Here is a 17,500-nt window from a genome sequence, read left to right as displayed (position 1 = left end):
CCTGACCTCTGACCTCCTGTACCCCCCAGGCTGTAGAGGTTGTGGGTTGTGAGCAGCAGTGAGTGTCCTCTACTCCAGCACCTCCAGAGCAGCAGCCTGCCACCCAGCCAGACATCTCAACCCCCCCCCTCCCTCAGCCAGACCCCCCCAGCGGGGTGACAACCCACCAGCATGGAGGCCTCCTTCGGCCCCACCTTCTCAGCCGTGGTTCCTGGAGCTAAAAGTGAGTCCACCTCAGGAAAATCTCTGTCAGGGAAAACTCTGATAAGGAATCATGTCAGCTGATATCTCTTCTGTCTGCAACATCCTGGAAGTTTAACCTCAGACAAAGCCCTAGGTGTGTCAGACATAGAAATATATAATGTAGATTATATGGTGTCAGTTTAACCTCACTGACTAAGCCCTTGGTGTGTCAGAGACAGAAATATATAATCTAGATTCTATGGTGTCAGTTTAACCTCACTGACTAAGCCATTGGTCAGACATAGAAATATATAATGTAGATTCTATGGTGTCAGTTTAACCTCACTGACTAAGCCCTAGGTGTCAGACATAGAAATATATAATATAGATTCTATGGTGTCAGTTTAACCTCACTGACTAAGCCATTGGTCAGACATAGAAATATATAATCTAGATTCTATGGTGTCAGTTTAACCTCACTGACTAAGCCATAGGTGTGTCAGAGACAGAAATATATAATCTAGATTCTATTTTGTCAGTGTAACCTCACTGACTAAGCCATAGGTGTGTCAGACATAGAAATATATAATATAGATTCTATGGTGTCAGCGATTTATTGTGGTAACTTCCTAGTGAGTATAAGGTAACTAACTATATGGTAGCTAGCTATATGCTAACTACATATTAACCCCAGACTCTCTCTCTCCGCTCTGTGTTCACCTTAGTTTAAGGTCACTATGGTAACTGTATGGTACCTAAATATGGTTAAACTATAAGATAACTAAGGGTAACCTCAGACTCTCTCTCTCTCTGTTTCAGCGGAAGCCTCCGGTACCTACAAGCAGCACCGCCGTACCCCCTCCTCCTCCAGTACCCTCACATACTCGCCACGAGACGACGAGGATGGCATGGTACACACACACACACACATACACACACACTGATTTAGCTCATGTCTTTTTGTGTTCTGCAGAAATATAATCTATAGTAAAATGCGATTTATTTCAAATGAACTTTATTTGACTGGTTCATAGTTCAATAAAATGCTAGAAACACTCAGGAATATGTTCCCGGGAAATCACCCATGTGGAGTTTTACCACATCAATCACTGACTTCGTTAATAAGGGCATTGACGACGACGTCTTCGTCCCCACGGTGACGAACATATCCCAACCGGAACACTTGTTGCTTTCAAGGGGCGGGAACACTAACCCGGACACGGAATCTTCATTAATAAGGTCTTCGTCCCCACGGTGACGAACATATCCCAACCGGAACACTTGTTGCTTTCAAGGAGTGGGAACACTAACCCGGACACGGATAAGTAAATCCTGCTACGACTTCTGACGAAAGATATAAAACAGGCAAGAGGACTCTCAGGTAGAATCCTACGACACCGGGTCCGATACTCGTCGGATGTGGCAGGGGGGGCTTGCAAACTATCAAGGATTTACAAAGGGTAACCCAACCGCGAGCTGCCCAGTGACGCGAGCCCACCAGATGAGCTAAATACCGTCTATGCTCACTCTTGAGGCAAGCAACACTGAACCATGCATGAGCGCACCGACTGTTCCAGACGACTGTGTGAACAACCTCTCTGTAGATCTTTAAATAGGTCTAACATTCACAAGGCCGCAGGGACAGACCGAGTTACCGGGACACGTGTTCGGAGCACTGGCCAGCTGGTAAATGTCTTCACTGACTGCTTCAACCTTCACCCCCGACTCCGTCTGTTTATACCGACATGTTTCAGACCATCATGGTCCCTGTGCCCAAAACATGCCACGGTTACCTGTCTGAATGACTATCAACATATTGGCACTTACATCTGTAGCCATGAAAGGCTTTGACTCACATCAGCACCATCATCCCCAGACCCAGACCAATTAGCATATCTCCCGACAGATCCACAGATGACACAATCTCTTGCGCTCCACACTGCCCTTTCACACCTGGACAAAGGAAACGGAGGCGGTCACCGGCCAGGATGAGACTGCCTGTAGGGAGGCGGTCACCGACCAGGATGAGACGACCTACAGGGAGGTGGTCAGTGACCTGGCAGTGTGCTACCATGACGACAACCTCTCCCTCGACGTCAGCAATACTACAGGAAGAGAAGGGAGGAGCACACCCCCCGTTCACATCGACAGAGCCGTAGTGGAGTGGGTCTAGAGCCCCAAGTTCCTTGGTGTCCACATCACTGAGGTTCTATCATGGTCCAAACACACCCAACACAGACGAAGAGGGCCTGACAAGACCTCTTCACCCTCAGGACGCTGAAAAGATTTGTCAAGGGCCTTTAGATCCTCTAAAAGTTCTACAGCTGCACCATCGAGAGCATCCTGACCGGTTGCATCACCGCCTGGTATGGCAACTGCTCGGCATCTGACCGCAAAGTGCCTACTGAGGGTAGTGCAATACAACACTGGGGCCAAGCTTCCTGCCATCCAGGACCTCTATACCAGGCGGTGTCAGAAGAAGACCCCAAAAATGGTCAGTTTCCAGCCAACCGAGTCATAGACTGTTTTCTCTGTTGCACCGAGTCTGGAACCAACCGGACCGTGAACAGCCCCCCCCCCCCACCCCAAGCCGTAGGACTGCTAAATAGTTAGTACGGGTAGTTAGTACGGGTAGTTATTTGGGTAACAGTTTAACCATCTGACTCTTTTTTTCACTACGTTTTGACTCATCACGTACAACATGCTGCTGCGACTCTTTACCATCTACCCAAATTACCTCATACCCCTGCACATCGACTCCGTACTGGTACCCTGTGTATATACCCCTGCACGTCGACTCAGTACTGGTACCCTGTGTATATACCCCTGCACATCGACTCCGTACTGGTACCCTGTGTATATACCCCTGCACATCGACTCAGTACTGGTACCCTGTGTATATACCCCTGCACATCGACTCAGTACTGGTACCCTGTGTATATAACCTAGTCATCATGACTCCGTACTGGTACCCTGTGTATATACCCCTGCACATCGACTCCGTACTGGTACCCTGTGTATATACCCCTGCACATCGACTCCGTACTGGTACCCTGTGTATATACCCCTGCACATCGACTCCGTACTGGTACCCTGTGTATATACCCCTGCACATCGACTCAGTACTGGTACCCTGTGTATATACCCCTGCACATCGACTCCGTACTGGTACCCTGTGTATATACCCCTGCACATCGACTCCGTACTGGTACCCTGTGTATATACCCCTGCACATCGACTCCGTACTGGTACCCTGTGTATATACCCTTGCACATCGACTCCGTACTGGTACCCTGTGTATATACCCCTGCACATCGACTCCGTACTGGTACCCTGTGTATATACCCCTGCACATCGACTCCGTACTGGTACCCTGTGTATATACCCCTGCACATCGACTCCGTACTGGTACCCTGTGTATATACCCCTGCACATCGACTCCGTACTGGTACCCTGTGTATATACCCCTGCACATCGACTCCGTACTGGTACCCTGTGTATATACCCCTGCACATCGACTCCGTACTGGTACCCTGTGTATATACCCCTGCACATCGACTCCGTACTGGTACCCTGTGTATATACCCCTGCACATCGACTCCGTACTGGTACCCTGTGTATATACCCCTGCACATCGACTCCGTACTGGTACCCTGTGTATATACCCCTGCACATCGACTCCGTACTGGTACCCTGTGTATATAACCTAGTCATCACGACTCCGTACTGGTACCCTGTGTATATACCCCTGCACATCGACTCCGTACTGGTACCCTGTGTATATACCCCTGCACATCGACTCCGTACTGGTACCCTGTGTATATAACCTAGTCATCATGACTCAGTACTGGTACCCTGTGTATATAACCTAGTCATCATGACTCAGTACTGGTACCCTGTGTATATAACCTAGTCATCATGACTCCGTACTGGTACCCTGTGTATATACCCCTGCACATCGACTCCGTACTGGTACCCTGTGTAATATACCCCTGCACATCGACTCCGTACTGGTACCCTGTGTATATACCCCTGCACATCGACTCAGTACTGGTACCCTGTGTATATAACCTAGTCATCATGACTCCGTACTGGTACCCTGTGTATATACCCCTGCACATCGACTCCGTACTGGTACCCTGTGTATATACCCCTGCACATCGACTCAGTACTGGTACCCTGTGTATATACCCCTGCACATCGACTCCGTACTGGTACCCTGTGTATATACCCCTGCACATCGACTCCGTACTGGTACCCTGTGTATATACCCCTGCACATAGACTCCGTACTGGTACCCTGTGTATATACCCCTGCACATCGACTCCGTACTGGTACCCTGTGTATATACCCCTGCACATCGACTCCGTACTGGTACCCTGTGTATATACCCCTGCACATCGACTCCGTACTGGTACCCTGTGTATATACCCCTGCACATCGACTCCGTACTGGTACCCTGTGTATATACCCCTGCACATCGACTCCGTACTGGTACCCTGTGTATATAACCTAGTCATCATGACTCAGTACTGGTACCCTGTGTATATAACCTAGTCATCATGACTCCGTACTGGTACCCTGTGTATATAACCTAGTCATCATGACTCCGTACTGGTACCCTGTGTATATACCCCTGCACATCGACTCCGTACTGGTACCCTGTGTATATACCCCTGCACATCGACTCCGTACTGGTACCCTGTGTATATACCCTGCACATCGACTCCGTACTGGTACCCTGTGTATATACCCCTGCACATCGACTCAGTACTGGTACCCTGTGTATATAACCTAGTCATCATGACTCAGTACTGGTACCCTGTGTATATACCCTGCACACCGACTCAGTACTGGTACCCTGTGTATATGCCCTGCACATCGACCCAGTACTGGTACCCTGTGTATATAACCTAGTCATCATGACTCAGTACTGGTACCCTGTGTATATACCCGGCACATCGACTCAGTACTGGTACCCTGTGTATATACCCTGCACCTCGACTCAGTACTGGTACCCTGTGTATATACCCTGCACCTCGACTCAGTACTGGTACCCTGTGTATATACCCTGCACATCGACTCAGTACTGGTACCCTGTGTATATACCCTGCACATCGACTCCGTACTGGTACCCTGTGTATATACCCCTGCACATCGACTCCGTACTGGTACCCTGTGTATATACCCCTGCACATCGACTCCGTACTGGTACCCTGTGTATATACCCCTGCACATCGACTCCGTACTGGTACCCTGTGTATATACCCCTGCACATCGACTCAGTACTGGTACCCTGTGTATATACCCCTGCACATCGACTCCGTACTGGTACCCTGTGTATATACCCCTGCACATCGACTCCGTACTGGTACCCTGTGTATATACCCCTGCACATCGACTCAGTACTGGTACCCTGTGTATATACCCTGCACCTCGACTCAGTACTGGTACCCTGTGTATATACCCTGCACATCGACTCCGTACTGGTACCCTGTGTATATACCCTGCACATCGACTCAGTACTGGTACCCTGAGTATATAACCTAGTCATCATGACTCAGTACTGGTACCCTGTGTATATACCCTGCACATCGACTCAGTACTGGTACCCTGTGTATATACCCTGCACATCGACTCCGTACTGGTACCCTGTGTATATACCCTGCACATCGACTCAGTACTGGTACCCTGAGTATATAATCTAGTCATCATGACTCAGTACTGGTACCCTGTGTATATACCCTGCACATCGACTCAGTACTGGTACCCTGTGTATATAACCTAGTTATCATGACTCAGTACTGGTACCCTGTGTATATAACCTAGTCATCATGACTCAGTACTGGTACCCTGTGTATATACCCTGCACATCGACTCAGTACTGGTACCCTGTGTATATGCCCTGCACATCGACTCAGTACTGGTACCCTGTGTATATAACCTAGTCATCATGACTCAGTACTGGTACCCTGTGTATATACCCTGCACATCGACTCAGTACTGGTACCCTGTGTATATACCCTGCACCTCGACTCAGTACTGGTACCCTGTGTATATACCCTGCACCTCGACTCAGTACTGGTACCCTGTGTATATACCCTGCACCTCGACTCAGTACTGGTACCCTGTGTATATACCCTGCACCTCGACTCAGTACTGGTACCCTGTGTATATACCCTGCACATCGACTCAGTACTGGTACCCTGTGTATATACCCTGCACATCGACTCAGTACTGGTACCCTGAGTATATAACCTAGTCATCATGACTCAGTACTGGTACCCTGTGTATATACCCTGCACATCGACTCAGTACTGGTACCCTGTGTATATAACCTAGTTATCATTACTCAGTACTGGTACCCTGTGTATATAACCTAGTTATCGTGACTCAGTACTGGTACCCCTGTGTATATAACCTAGTTATCGTGACTCAGTACTGGTACCCTGTGTATATAACCTAGTTATCATGACTCAGTACTGGTACCCTGTGTATATAACCTAGTTATCGTGACTCAGTACTGGTACCCTGTGTATATAACCTAGTTATCGTGACTCAGTACTGGTACCCTGTGTATATAACCTAGTTATCGTGACTCAGTACTGGTACCCTGTGTATATAACCTAGTTATCGTGACTCAGTACTGGTACCCTGTGTATATAACCTTGTTATCGTTACTCAGTACTGGTACCCTGTGTATATAACCTAGTTATCGTTACTCAGTACTGGTAAACTGTGTATATAACCTAGTTAGCGTTACTCAGTACTGGTACCCTGTGTATATAACCTAGTTATCGTGACTCAGTACTGGTACCCTGTGTATATAACCTAGTTATCATGACTCAGTACTGGTACCCTGTGTATGTTGCCTAGGCATCATTACTCGCTCTCTCTGTCTCTGTCCCCCCCAGCTCCCCATCAGCACCCCGAGGCGTTCTGACTCTGCCATCTCGGTGCGTTCCCTCCTCTCTGAGTCCAACATGTCTCTCCGCTCGACCTTCTCTCTTCACGAGGATGACGACGACATGGTACGGCTACACTAATGATGCTAAAGATGCTAACAATCCTTCAACATTAAATACGCTAACGCTATCGATGCCAATGTTAACTCTATGCTAATTATACTTCAATGATACCCCGGTGCTATCGATGCTAACTGTGCTAGTGATACCTGAATGCTAGTGATACCTGAATGCTAACTGTGCTAGTGATACCTGAATGCTAACTGTGCTAGTGATACCTGAATGCTAACTGTGCTAGTGATACCTGAATGCTAACTGTGCTAATGATGTGTGTGTAGGAGCCCCTGGTGTTTGCAGAGCAGCCGTCGGTGAAGCTGTGTTGTCAGCTCTGCTGCAGCGTCTTCAAAGACCCTGTCATCACCACCTGTGGGGTGAGAGAAACCATCCGCTAGCCTCTCACTTCCTCACCCTCTCCGCTCCCCTGTTTGTTCTCCTCACCCCTCCTCTCCTCTCCCTCCTCTCCTCTCCTCACCCCTCCTCTCCTCTCCTCACCCCTCCCTCATTGACCCCTGTCTCTGTCTCCCTGTTTGTTCTCCTCACCCCTCTGCTCCCCTGTTTGTTCTCCTCACCCCTCCTCTCCTCACCCCTCCTTCATTGACCCCTGTCTCTGTCTCCCTGTTTGTTCTCCTCACCCCTCCTCTCCTCACCCCTCCTTCATTGACCTCTGTCTCTGTATCCCCTGTTTGTCCTCCTCACCCCTCTCCTCTCCTCACCCCTCCTCTCCTCACCCCTCTCCTCTCCTCACCCCTCCTTCATTGACCTGTCTCTGTCTGTCTCTCCCTCCAGCACACCTTCTGCAGGCGATGTGCCTTGACCTCCGGTAGGGGACTTTACCTACCTACACTGTTGGTTAAGTAGTTACACCTTTCCAGCATCACATATATAATGTGAATGCAACTTGTTCTTACATTTGTTTATCTCTCGCTCTCGCTCTCTCTCCCCTCCTCTACCCCTCCTCTCTCTCTCCCCTCCTCTCTTTCTCCCTGTTCTCTCATTCTCCCTCTCTCTGCCCTCCTCTACCCCTCCTCTCTTTCTCCCTGTTCTCTCATTCTCCCTCTCTCTCCCCTCCTCCACTCCTCCTCTCTTTCTCCCTGTTCTCTCATTCTCCCTCTCTCTGCCCTCCTCTACCCCTCCTCTCTTTCTCCCTGTTCTCTCATTCTCCCTCTCTCTGCCCTTCTCTACTCCTCCTCTCTTTCTCCCTGTTCTCTCATTCTCCCTCTCTCTGCCCTCCTCCACCCCTCCTCTCTTTCTCCCTGTTCTCTCATTCTCCCTCTCTCTGCCCTCCTCCACTCCTCCTCTCTTTCTCCCTGTTCTCTCATTCTCCCTCTCTCTCCCCTCTACCCCTCCTCTCTTTCTCCCTGTTCTCTCATTCTCCCTCTCTCTGCCCTCCTCCACCCCTCCTCTCTTTCTCCCTGTTCTCTCATTCTCCCTCTCTCTGCCCTCCTCCACTCCTCCTCTCTTTCTCCCTGTTCTCTCATTCTCCCTCTCTCTCCCCTCCTCTACCCCTCCCCTCTTTCTCCCTGTTCTCTCATTTTCCCTCTCTCTGCCCTCCTCCACTCCTCCTCTCTTTCTCCCTGTTCTCTCATTCTCCCTCTCTCTGCCCTCCTCCACCCCTCCCCTCTTTCTCCCTGTTCTCTCATTCTCCCTCCACCCCTCCCCTCTTTCTCCCTGTTCTCTCATTCTCCCTCCACCCCTCCCCTCTTTCTCCCTGTTCTCTCATTCTCCCTCCACCCCTCCCCTCCTCCTCCCTGTTCTCTCATTCTCCCTCTACCTCTCCCCTCCTCCACCTCTCTTTCTCCCTGTTCTCTCCCTCTCTCCCCTCCTCTAGATAAGTGTCCGGTGGACACGGCTAAGTTGACGGTGGTGGTGAACAACATAGCTGTAGCAGAACAGATAGGAGAGCTGTTTATCCACTGTAAATACGGCTGCCGGCTCTTAAACACCACCCCCACTTCCCCTAATGGGGCCGGAGGAGGGGCTTCCCCCAACGGGGCCGGAGGAGGGGCTTCCCCGAATGGGGCCGGAGGAGGCACTGCTGCTAGTCGGGGTGAAGGGACACCTAAGATGGGAGGACCTGGGAACTTTGAGGTTGATCCAATGGGCTGTCCTTTCACCATCAAGCTCACCACACGCAAGTAAGGGCTTGAAATGTCAATGCATTTTGAGATGTTACTTTTGTTTAGTTAGTTATTGTGCCGTTGTGATTTTGAAAAGGACAGTTCACTCTAAAAATCCAAACGTTTGTCAGATGTTCTCAGACCTCAATAGGTGTCTGATGCAGAGACGAGTCTATAGCTGCCGGAATTTAGATGGAACGATCCCTTTTGCTGGTTAGACGTCGGAGGGAACGATCCCCTTTGCTGGTTAGACGTCGGAGGAAACGATCCCCTTTGCCGGTTAGACGTCGGAGGGAAACGATCCCCTTTGCCGGTTAGACGTTTCAGGGAAACGATCCCCTTTGCCGGTTAGGCGTCGGAGGGAAACGATCCCCTTTGCCGGTTAGGCGTCGGAGGGAAACGATCCCCTTTGCCGGTTAGGCGTCGGAGGGAAACGATCCCCTTTGCCGGTTAGGCGTCGGAGGGAAACGATCCCCTTTGCCGGTTAGGCGTCGGAGGGAAACGATCCCCTTTGCCGGTTAGGCGTCGGAGGGAAACGATCCCCTTTGCCGGTTAGGCGTCGGAGGGAAACGATCCCCTTTGCCGGTTAGGCGTCGGAGGGAAACGATCCCCTTTGCCGGTTAGGCGTCGGAGGGAAACGATCCCCTTTGCCGGTTAGGCGTCGGAGGGAAACGATCCCCTTTGCCGGTTAGGCGTCGGAGGGAAACGATCCCCTTTGCCGGTTAGGCGTCGGAGGGGAAACGATCCCCTTTGCCGGTTAGGCGTCGGAGGGGAAACGATCCCCTTTGCCGGTTAGGCGTCGGAGGGGAAACGATCCCCTTTGCCGGTTAGGCGTCGGAGGGGAAACGATCCCCTTTGCCGGTTAGGCGTCGGAGGGGAAACGATCCCCTTTGCCGGTTAGGCGTCGGAGGGGAAACGATCCCCTTTGCCGGTTAGGCGTCGGAGGGGAAACGATCCCCTTTGCCGGTTAGGCGTCGGAGGGGAAACGATCCCCTTTGCCGGTTAGGCGTCGGAGGGAAACGATCCCCTTTGCCGGTTAGGCGTCGGAGGGGAAACGATCCCCTTTGCCGGTTAGGCGTCGGAGGGGAAACGATCCCCTTTGCCGGTTAGGCGTCGGAGGGGAAACGATCCCCTTTGCCGGTTAGGCGTCGGAGGGGAAACGATCCCCTTTGCCGGTTAGGCGTCGGAGGGGAAACGATCCCCTTTGCCGGTTAGGCGTCGGAGGGGAAACGATCCCCTTTGCCGGTTAGGCGTCGGAGGGGAAACGATCCCCTTTGCCGGTTAGGCGTCGGAGGGGAAACGATCCCCTTTGCCGGTTAGGCGTCGGAGGGGAAACGATCCCCTTTGCCGGTTAGGCGTCGGAGGGGAAACGATCCCCTTTGCCGGTTAGGCGTCGGAGGGGAAACGATCCCCTTTGCCGGTTAGGCGTCGGAGGGGAAACGATCCCCTTTGCCGGTTAGGCGTCGGAGGGGAAACGATCCCCTTTGCCGGTTAGGCGTCGGAGGGGAAACGATCCCCTTTGCCGGTTAGGCGTCGGAGGGGAAACGATCCCCTTTGCCGGTTAGGCGTCGGAGGGGAAACGATCCCTTTGCCGGTTAGGCGTCGGAGGGGAAACGATCCCCTTTGCCGGTTAGGCGTCGGAGGGGAAACGATCCCCTTTGCCGGTTAGGCGTCGGAGGGGAAACGATCCCCTTTGCCGGTTAGGCGTCGGAGGGGAAACGATCCCTTTGCCGGTTAGGCGTCGGAGGGGAAACGATCCCCTTTGCCGGTTAGGCGTCGGAGGGGAAACGATCCCCTTTGCCGGTTAGGCGTAGGAGGGGAAACGATCCCCTTTGGCCGGTTAGGCGTAGGAGGGGAAACGATCCCCTTTGCCGGTTAGGCGTAGGAGGGGAAACGATCCCCTTTGCCGGTTAGGCGTAGGAGGGGAAACGATCCCCTTTGCCGGTTAGGCGTAGGAGGGGAAACGATCCCCTTTGCGGTTAGGCGTAGGAGGGGAAACGATCCCCTTTGCTGTGACCTGATGTTGACCTCTGACCTGCAGGGAGCACGAGGTGAGCTGTGACTACCGTCCAGTGCGCTGTCCCAACAACCCCTCCTGCCCTCCTCTCCTCACCATGAACCTGGAGGGACACCTTAAGGAATGTGAACACATCAAGTGCCCTCACTCCAAATACGGGTAGGTCGCGCTCACACACACACATTCACATTACGGTTTCTGAAAATTGTCACGTTGTCCCCTCTTCCTCCCAGAGCAGCATCGAGTCAGTCACGTTGTTCCCTCTGGTGTCCCAGAACAGCATTGAGTCAGTCACGTTGTCCCCTCTTCCTCCCAGAACAGCATTGAGTCAGTCACGTTGTCCCCTCTTCCTCCCAGAACAGCATTGAGTCAGTCACGTTGTCCCCTCTTCCTCCCAGAGCAGCATCGAGTCAGTCACGTTGTCCCCTCTTCCTCCCAGAGCAGCATTGAGTCAGTCACGTTGTCCCCTCTTCCTCCCAGGGCAGCATCGAGTCAGTCACGTTGTCCCCTCTTCCTCCAGAGCAGCATCGAGTCAGTCACGTTGTCCCCTCTTCCTCCCAGAACAGCATCGAGTCAGTCACGTTGTCCCCTCTTCCTCCCAGAACAGCATCGAGTCAGTCACGTTGTCCCCTCTGGTGTCCCAGAACAGCATTGAGTCAGTCACGTTGTCCCCTCTTCCTCCCAGAACAGCATTGAGTCAGTCACGTTGTCCCCTCTTCCTCCCAGAACAGCATTGAGTCAGTCACGTTGTCCCCCCTGTCTGACCCATGTCTGACCCTCTCCCTGACCCCCCCGACATCTGGACCCCCTGTCTGACCCCTGTCTGACCCCCTGTCTGACCCCTGTCTGACCCCTCTCTCTCTCCTTCTCCTCAGATGTGCGTTTATCGGTAACCAGGATACGTATTCTACCCATCTGGACCCCCTGTCTGACCCCCTGTCTGACCCCCTGTCTGACTCCCTGTCTGACCCCTGTCTGACCCCCTGTCTGACCCCTCTCTCTCTCCTTCTCCTCAGATGTGCGTTTATCGGTAACCAGGATACGTATTCCACCCATCTGGACCTGTGTAAGTTTGAAGGGCTGAAGGAGTTCCTGCAGCAGACGGATGACAGGTACGTACAACCATGAGGTACAGGTGACCCTCCCCCTCTCCCTGATAGGTTCCATGTTGACCCTCCCCCTCTCCCTGATAGGTTCCATGTTGACCCTCCCTCTCTCTCTGATAGGTTCCATGTTGACACTCCCCCTCTCCTGATAGGTTCCATGTTGACCCTCCCCCTCTCCCTGATAGGTTCCATGTTGACCCTCCCTCTCTCCCTGATAGGTTCCATGTTGACCCTCCCCCTCTCCCTGATAGGTTCCATGTTGACCCTCTCCCTGATAGGTTCCATGTTGACCCTCCCCCTCTCCCTGATAGGTTCCATGTTGACCCTCCCTCTCTCCCTGATAGGTTCCATGTTGACCCTCCCCCTCTCCCTGATAGGTTCCATGAGATGCAGGTGACCCTGTCTCAGAAGGACCAGGACATTGCCTTCCTGAGGTCCATGCTGGGGAAACTGTCTGAGAAACTGGACCAGCTGGAGAAGAACCTGGAACTGAAGTTTGGTATGAGGGGGGGTTTGACCTGGGGGGGGGGGGGGGGGGGGGGGGGGGGGGGGGTTGACCTGGGGGGTTCTGACCTGGGGGGGGTTCTGACCTGGGGGGGGTTCTGACCTGGGGTAACTGTCTGAGAAACTGGACCAGCTGGAGAAGAACCTGGAACTGAAGTTTGGTATGAAGGGGGGGGGGGGGGGGTTGACCTGGGGGGGTTCTGACCTGGGGGGGTTCTGACATGGGGCGGTATGACCTGGGGGGGTTCGGACCTGGGGTAACTGTTCTGAGAAACTGGACCAGCTGGAGAAGAACCTGGAACTGAAGTTTGGTATGAGGGGGGGTTCTGACCTGGGGGGGTTCTGACCTGGGGGGGTTCTGACCTGGGGGGGGGGGTTGACCTGGGGGTGATATTCTGACCTGGGGATAGGGGGGGGTTTCTGTGTGTGTTTCTGACCTGGGGGGTGTGTGTTCCAGATGTCCTGGATGAGAACCAGAGTAAGCTGAGTGAAGACCTGATGGAGTTTAGGAGAGATGCCTCCATGCTCAACGTGAGTTTCTGATCTCTATATTATACTAGGATGACCGTCACACACAGTACATTTATCATTTACTCTCTCTGTCTCTCTCTCTTTCTCTCCGTGTCTCTCTCTATCTGTCTCTCTCTTTCTCTCCGTGTCTCTCTCTCTCTCTGTGTCTCTCTCTCCGTCTCTGTCTCTCAGGATGAGTTGTCCCACATCAACGCCAGACTCAACATGGGCATCCTGGGCTGTGAGTTTCTCCTCCGTTTTTTCACTCTCCTTTCCCTCTTCTACTCCTCTCCTCCCCTCTTCTTCTCTCCTTTCCCTCTTCTTCTTCTCTCCTTTCCCTCTTCTTCTTCTCTCCTTCCCTTCTTCTCCTCTCCTCCCCTCTTCTTCTCTCCTCTCCTCCCCTCTTCTCCTCCTCTCCCCCTTCTTCTCCTCTCCTCTCTCCCCCTTCTTCTCCTCTCCTCCTTTCCTCTTCTCTCCTCTCCTTTCCCTCTTCTCTCCTCTCCTTTCCCTCTTCTCTCCTCTCCTTTCCCTCTTCTTCTCTCCTCTCTTCATCTCTCCTCTTCTCCATTCTGTCCTTTTCTCCCCCTCCCCTCCTCTCCTCTCCCCTCCTCTCCTCTCCTTCACTTGTCTGTTGTGAAAACATGTTAAACTAACCCTCCCTGTGTGTCCCTCCTGTCTTGTCCGTTGTGAAACGGAGATGTTAAGTTGTGAAGAGATGTTAAACCCTCCCTGTGTGTGTCCCTCCTCCTTTCCCCTCTGTGCAGAGATGTTAAGTTGTGAAGAGATGTTAGACTAACCTGTTTGTGTCCCTCCTCCTTTCCCCTCTGTGCAGAGATGTTAAGTTGTGAAGAGATGTTAAACCCTCCCTGTGTGTGTCCCTCCTCCTTTCCCCTCTGTGCAGAGATGTTAAGTTGTGAAGAGATGTTAGACTAACCTGTTTGTGTCCCTCCTCCTTTCCCCTCTGTGCAGAGATGTTAAGTTGTGAAGAGATGTTAAACCCTCCCTGTGTGTGTCCCTCCTCCTTTCCCCTCTGTGCAGAGATGTTAAGTTGTGAAGAGATGTTAGACTAACCTGTTTGTGTCCCTCCTCCTTTCCCCTCTGTGCAGAGATGTTAAGTTGTGAAGAGATGTTAAACCCTCCCTGTGTGTGTCCCTCCTCCTTTCCCCTCTGTGCAGAGATGTTAAGTTGTGAAGAGATGTTAGACTAACCTGTTTGTGTCCCTCCTCCAGCCTACGACCCCCAGCAGATCTTTAAATGCAAAGGGACGTTCGTAGGTCACCAGGGGCCAGTCTGGTGTCTGTGTGTCTACTCTACAGGGGACCTGCTCTTCTCTGGGTCCTCGGACAAGACCATCAAGGTACACACACACACACAACTGGGACACCTTAAAAAACAGACATTCTCTCAAGTTGGTATTTTTGATGAGAGGAGAAACAGAAAAATGATCAAAATATCTTCACATGAAAAATTATCGGGGAATCTTCGGAGTTTCATTTCCAGACAGACGACCCGAGTTTCATTTCCAGACAGACAACCCGAGTTTCATTTCGTCACGTGTTTCAAGCTCTGGTTGTCAGGAGAGCTCCCTCTCATTCTACCCACACTGCCTCTCTGGTTGTCAGGAGAGCTCCCTCACTCTACCCACACTGCCTCTCTGGTGGTCAGGAGAGCTCCCTCACTCTACCCACACTGCCTCTCTGGTGGTCAGGAGAGCTCCCTCACTCTACCCACACTGCCTCTCTGGTTGTCAGGAGAGCTCCCTCACTCTACCCACACTGCCTCTCTGGTTGTCAGGAGAGCTCCCTCTCATTCTACCCACACTGCCTCTCTGGTTGTCAGGAGAGCTCCCTCTCATTCTACCCACACTGCCTCTCTGGTGGTCAGGAGAGCTCCCTCTCATTCTACCCACACTGCCTCTCTGGTTGTCAGGAGAGCTCCCTCTCATTCTACCCACACTGCCTCTCTGGTGGTCAGGAGAGCTCCCTCTCATTCTACCCACACTGCCTCTCTGGTGGTCAGGAGAGCTCCCTCTCATTCTACCCACACTGCCTCTCTGGTGGTCAGGAGAGCTCCCTCTCATTCTACCCACACTGCCTCTCTGGTGGTCAGGAGAGCTCCCTCATTCTACCCACACTGCCTCTCTGGTGGTCAGGAGAGCTCCCTCATTCTACCCACACTGCTCTCTGGTGGTCAGGAGAGCTCTCTCATTCTACCCACACTGCCTCTCTGGTGGTCAGGAGAGCTCCCTCATTCTACCCACACTGCCTCTCTGGTGGTCAGGAGAGCTCCCTCTCATTCTACCCACACTGCCTCTCTGGTGGTCAGGAGAGCTCCCTCATTCTACCCACACTGCCTCTCTGGTGGTCAGGAGAGCTCCCTCATTCTACCCACACTGCCTCTCTGGTTGTCAGGAGAGCTCCCTCTCATTCTACCCACACTGCCTCTCTGGTGGTCAGGAGAGCTCCCTCATTCTACCCACACTGCCTCTCAGCCAGGCAGGTACAGAGTGGACTGATTGGGCGCCTCCGAACGTCTCATCGATAGCTAAAATGCCGTGCAAATGTAGATTGCAGCCTGCCTGGATGGGTTTACACCAGACCCAACCAGGGACGTAGTGGAAACAAACAAACGGTTTTTACTCAACTTTTTATTTAGATAATTATCCTTTACTCACTTATTATTTCATTTATCACCGTCGATCGACTCTCAGAAGTCTTCTAAACCTGAGTTGTAATCGTTGATCAGAAGTCTTCGTTGATCAAGAAGTCTTCTAGACCTGAGTTGTAATCGTTGATCAGAAGTCTTCGTTGATCAAGAAGTCTTCTAGACCTGAGTTGTAATCGTTGATCAGAAGTCTTCTAGACCTGAGTTGTAATCGTTGATCAACGCTCAGACCGCACACACAGACACGTTGACTCTCTCTCTCTCTCTCTCTCTCTCTCTCTCTCTCTCTCTCTCTGACCACACACAGACACATGTTGTCTCTCTCTCTCTCTCTCTCTCTCTGACCACACACAGACACATGTTGTCTCTCTCTCTCTCTCTCTCTGACCACACACAGACACATGTTGTCTCTCTCTCTCTCTCTCTGACCACACACAGACATGTTGTCTCTCTCTCTCTCTCTCTCTGACCACACACAGACACATGTTGTCTCTCTCTCTCTCTCTCTCTCTCTCTCTCTGACCACACACAGACACATGTTGTCTCTCTCTCTCTCTCTCTGACCACACACAGACACATGTTGTCTCTCTCTCTCTCTCTCTGACCACACACAGACACATGTTGTCTCTCTCTCTCTCTCTCTGACCACACACAGACACATGTTGTCTCTCTCTCTCTCTCTCGCTCTCTCTCTCTCTCTCTCTCTCTCTCTCTCTGACCACACACAGACACATGTTGTCTCTCTCTCTCTCTCTCTCTCTCTGACCACACACAGACACATGTTGTCTCTCTCTCTCTCTCTCTCTCTCTCTGACCACACACAGACACATGTTGTCTCTCTCTCTCTCTCTCTGACCACACACAGACACATGTTGTCTCTCTCTCTCTCTCTCTCTCTCTCTCTCTCTCTCTGACCACACACAGACACATGTTGTCTCTCTCTCTCTGACCACACACAGACACATGTTGTCTCTCTCTCTCTCTCTCTCTGACCACACAGACACATGTTGTCTCTCTCTCTCTCTCTGACCACACAGACACATGTTGTCTCTCTCTCTCTCTCTCTGACCACACACAGACACATGTTGTCTCTCTCTCTCTCTCTCTGACCACACACAGACACATGTTGTCTCTCTCTCTCTCTCTCTCTGACCACACACAGACACATGTTGTCTCTCTCTCTCTCTGACCACACACAGACACATGTTGTCTCTCTCTCTCTCTGACCACACACAGACACATGTTGTCTCTCTCTCTCTCTCTCTCTCTCTCTCTCTCTCTGACCACACAGACACATGTTGTCTCTCTCTCTCTCTCTCTCTCTCAGACCACACACAGACACATGTTGACTCTCTCTCTCTCTGCCAGGTGTGG

The 17,500-nt window shown here is 51.9% G+C and overlaps 1 protein-coding gene across 1 annotated transcript in view; it reads left to right on the top strand.

The window, feature by feature from the left end:
* The window catches only part of traf7 (TNF receptor-associated factor 7), a gene marked incomplete in the record, with an annotated part of 37,631 nt that overhangs the window by 6,171 nt on the left and 13,960 nt on the right, over nucleotides 1-17,500 (top strand). Inside the window, 12 exon segments of the mRNA XM_031814126.1 lie at nucleotides 30-223; nucleotides 1,003-1,094; nucleotides 7,098-7,214; nucleotides 7,487-7,579; nucleotides 7,995-8,028; nucleotides 9,037-9,343; nucleotides 11,367-11,501; nucleotides 12,359-12,454; nucleotides 12,826-12,947; nucleotides 13,410-13,483; nucleotides 13,655-13,703; nucleotides 14,692-14,819. Coding sequence (XP_031669986.1) covers nucleotides 172-223; nucleotides 1,003-1,094; nucleotides 7,098-7,214; nucleotides 7,487-7,579; nucleotides 7,995-8,028; nucleotides 9,037-9,343; nucleotides 11,367-11,501; nucleotides 12,359-12,454; nucleotides 12,826-12,947; nucleotides 13,410-13,483; nucleotides 13,655-13,703; nucleotides 14,692-14,819 — 1,299 coding nt within the window.

The sequence above is a fragment of the Oncorhynchus kisutch genome, unplaced genomic scaffold, assembly GCF_002021735.2.
Source record: "Oncorhynchus kisutch isolate 150728-3 unplaced genomic scaffold, Okis_V2 Okis06b-Okis10b_hom, whole genome shotgun sequence".
Lineage (NCBI taxonomy): Eukaryota > Metazoa > Chordata > Actinopteri > Salmoniformes > Salmonidae > Oncorhynchus > Oncorhynchus kisutch.
Note: the sequence above shows the minus strand (reverse complement) of the source record. Positions and strands in the feature narration are given on the sequence as shown.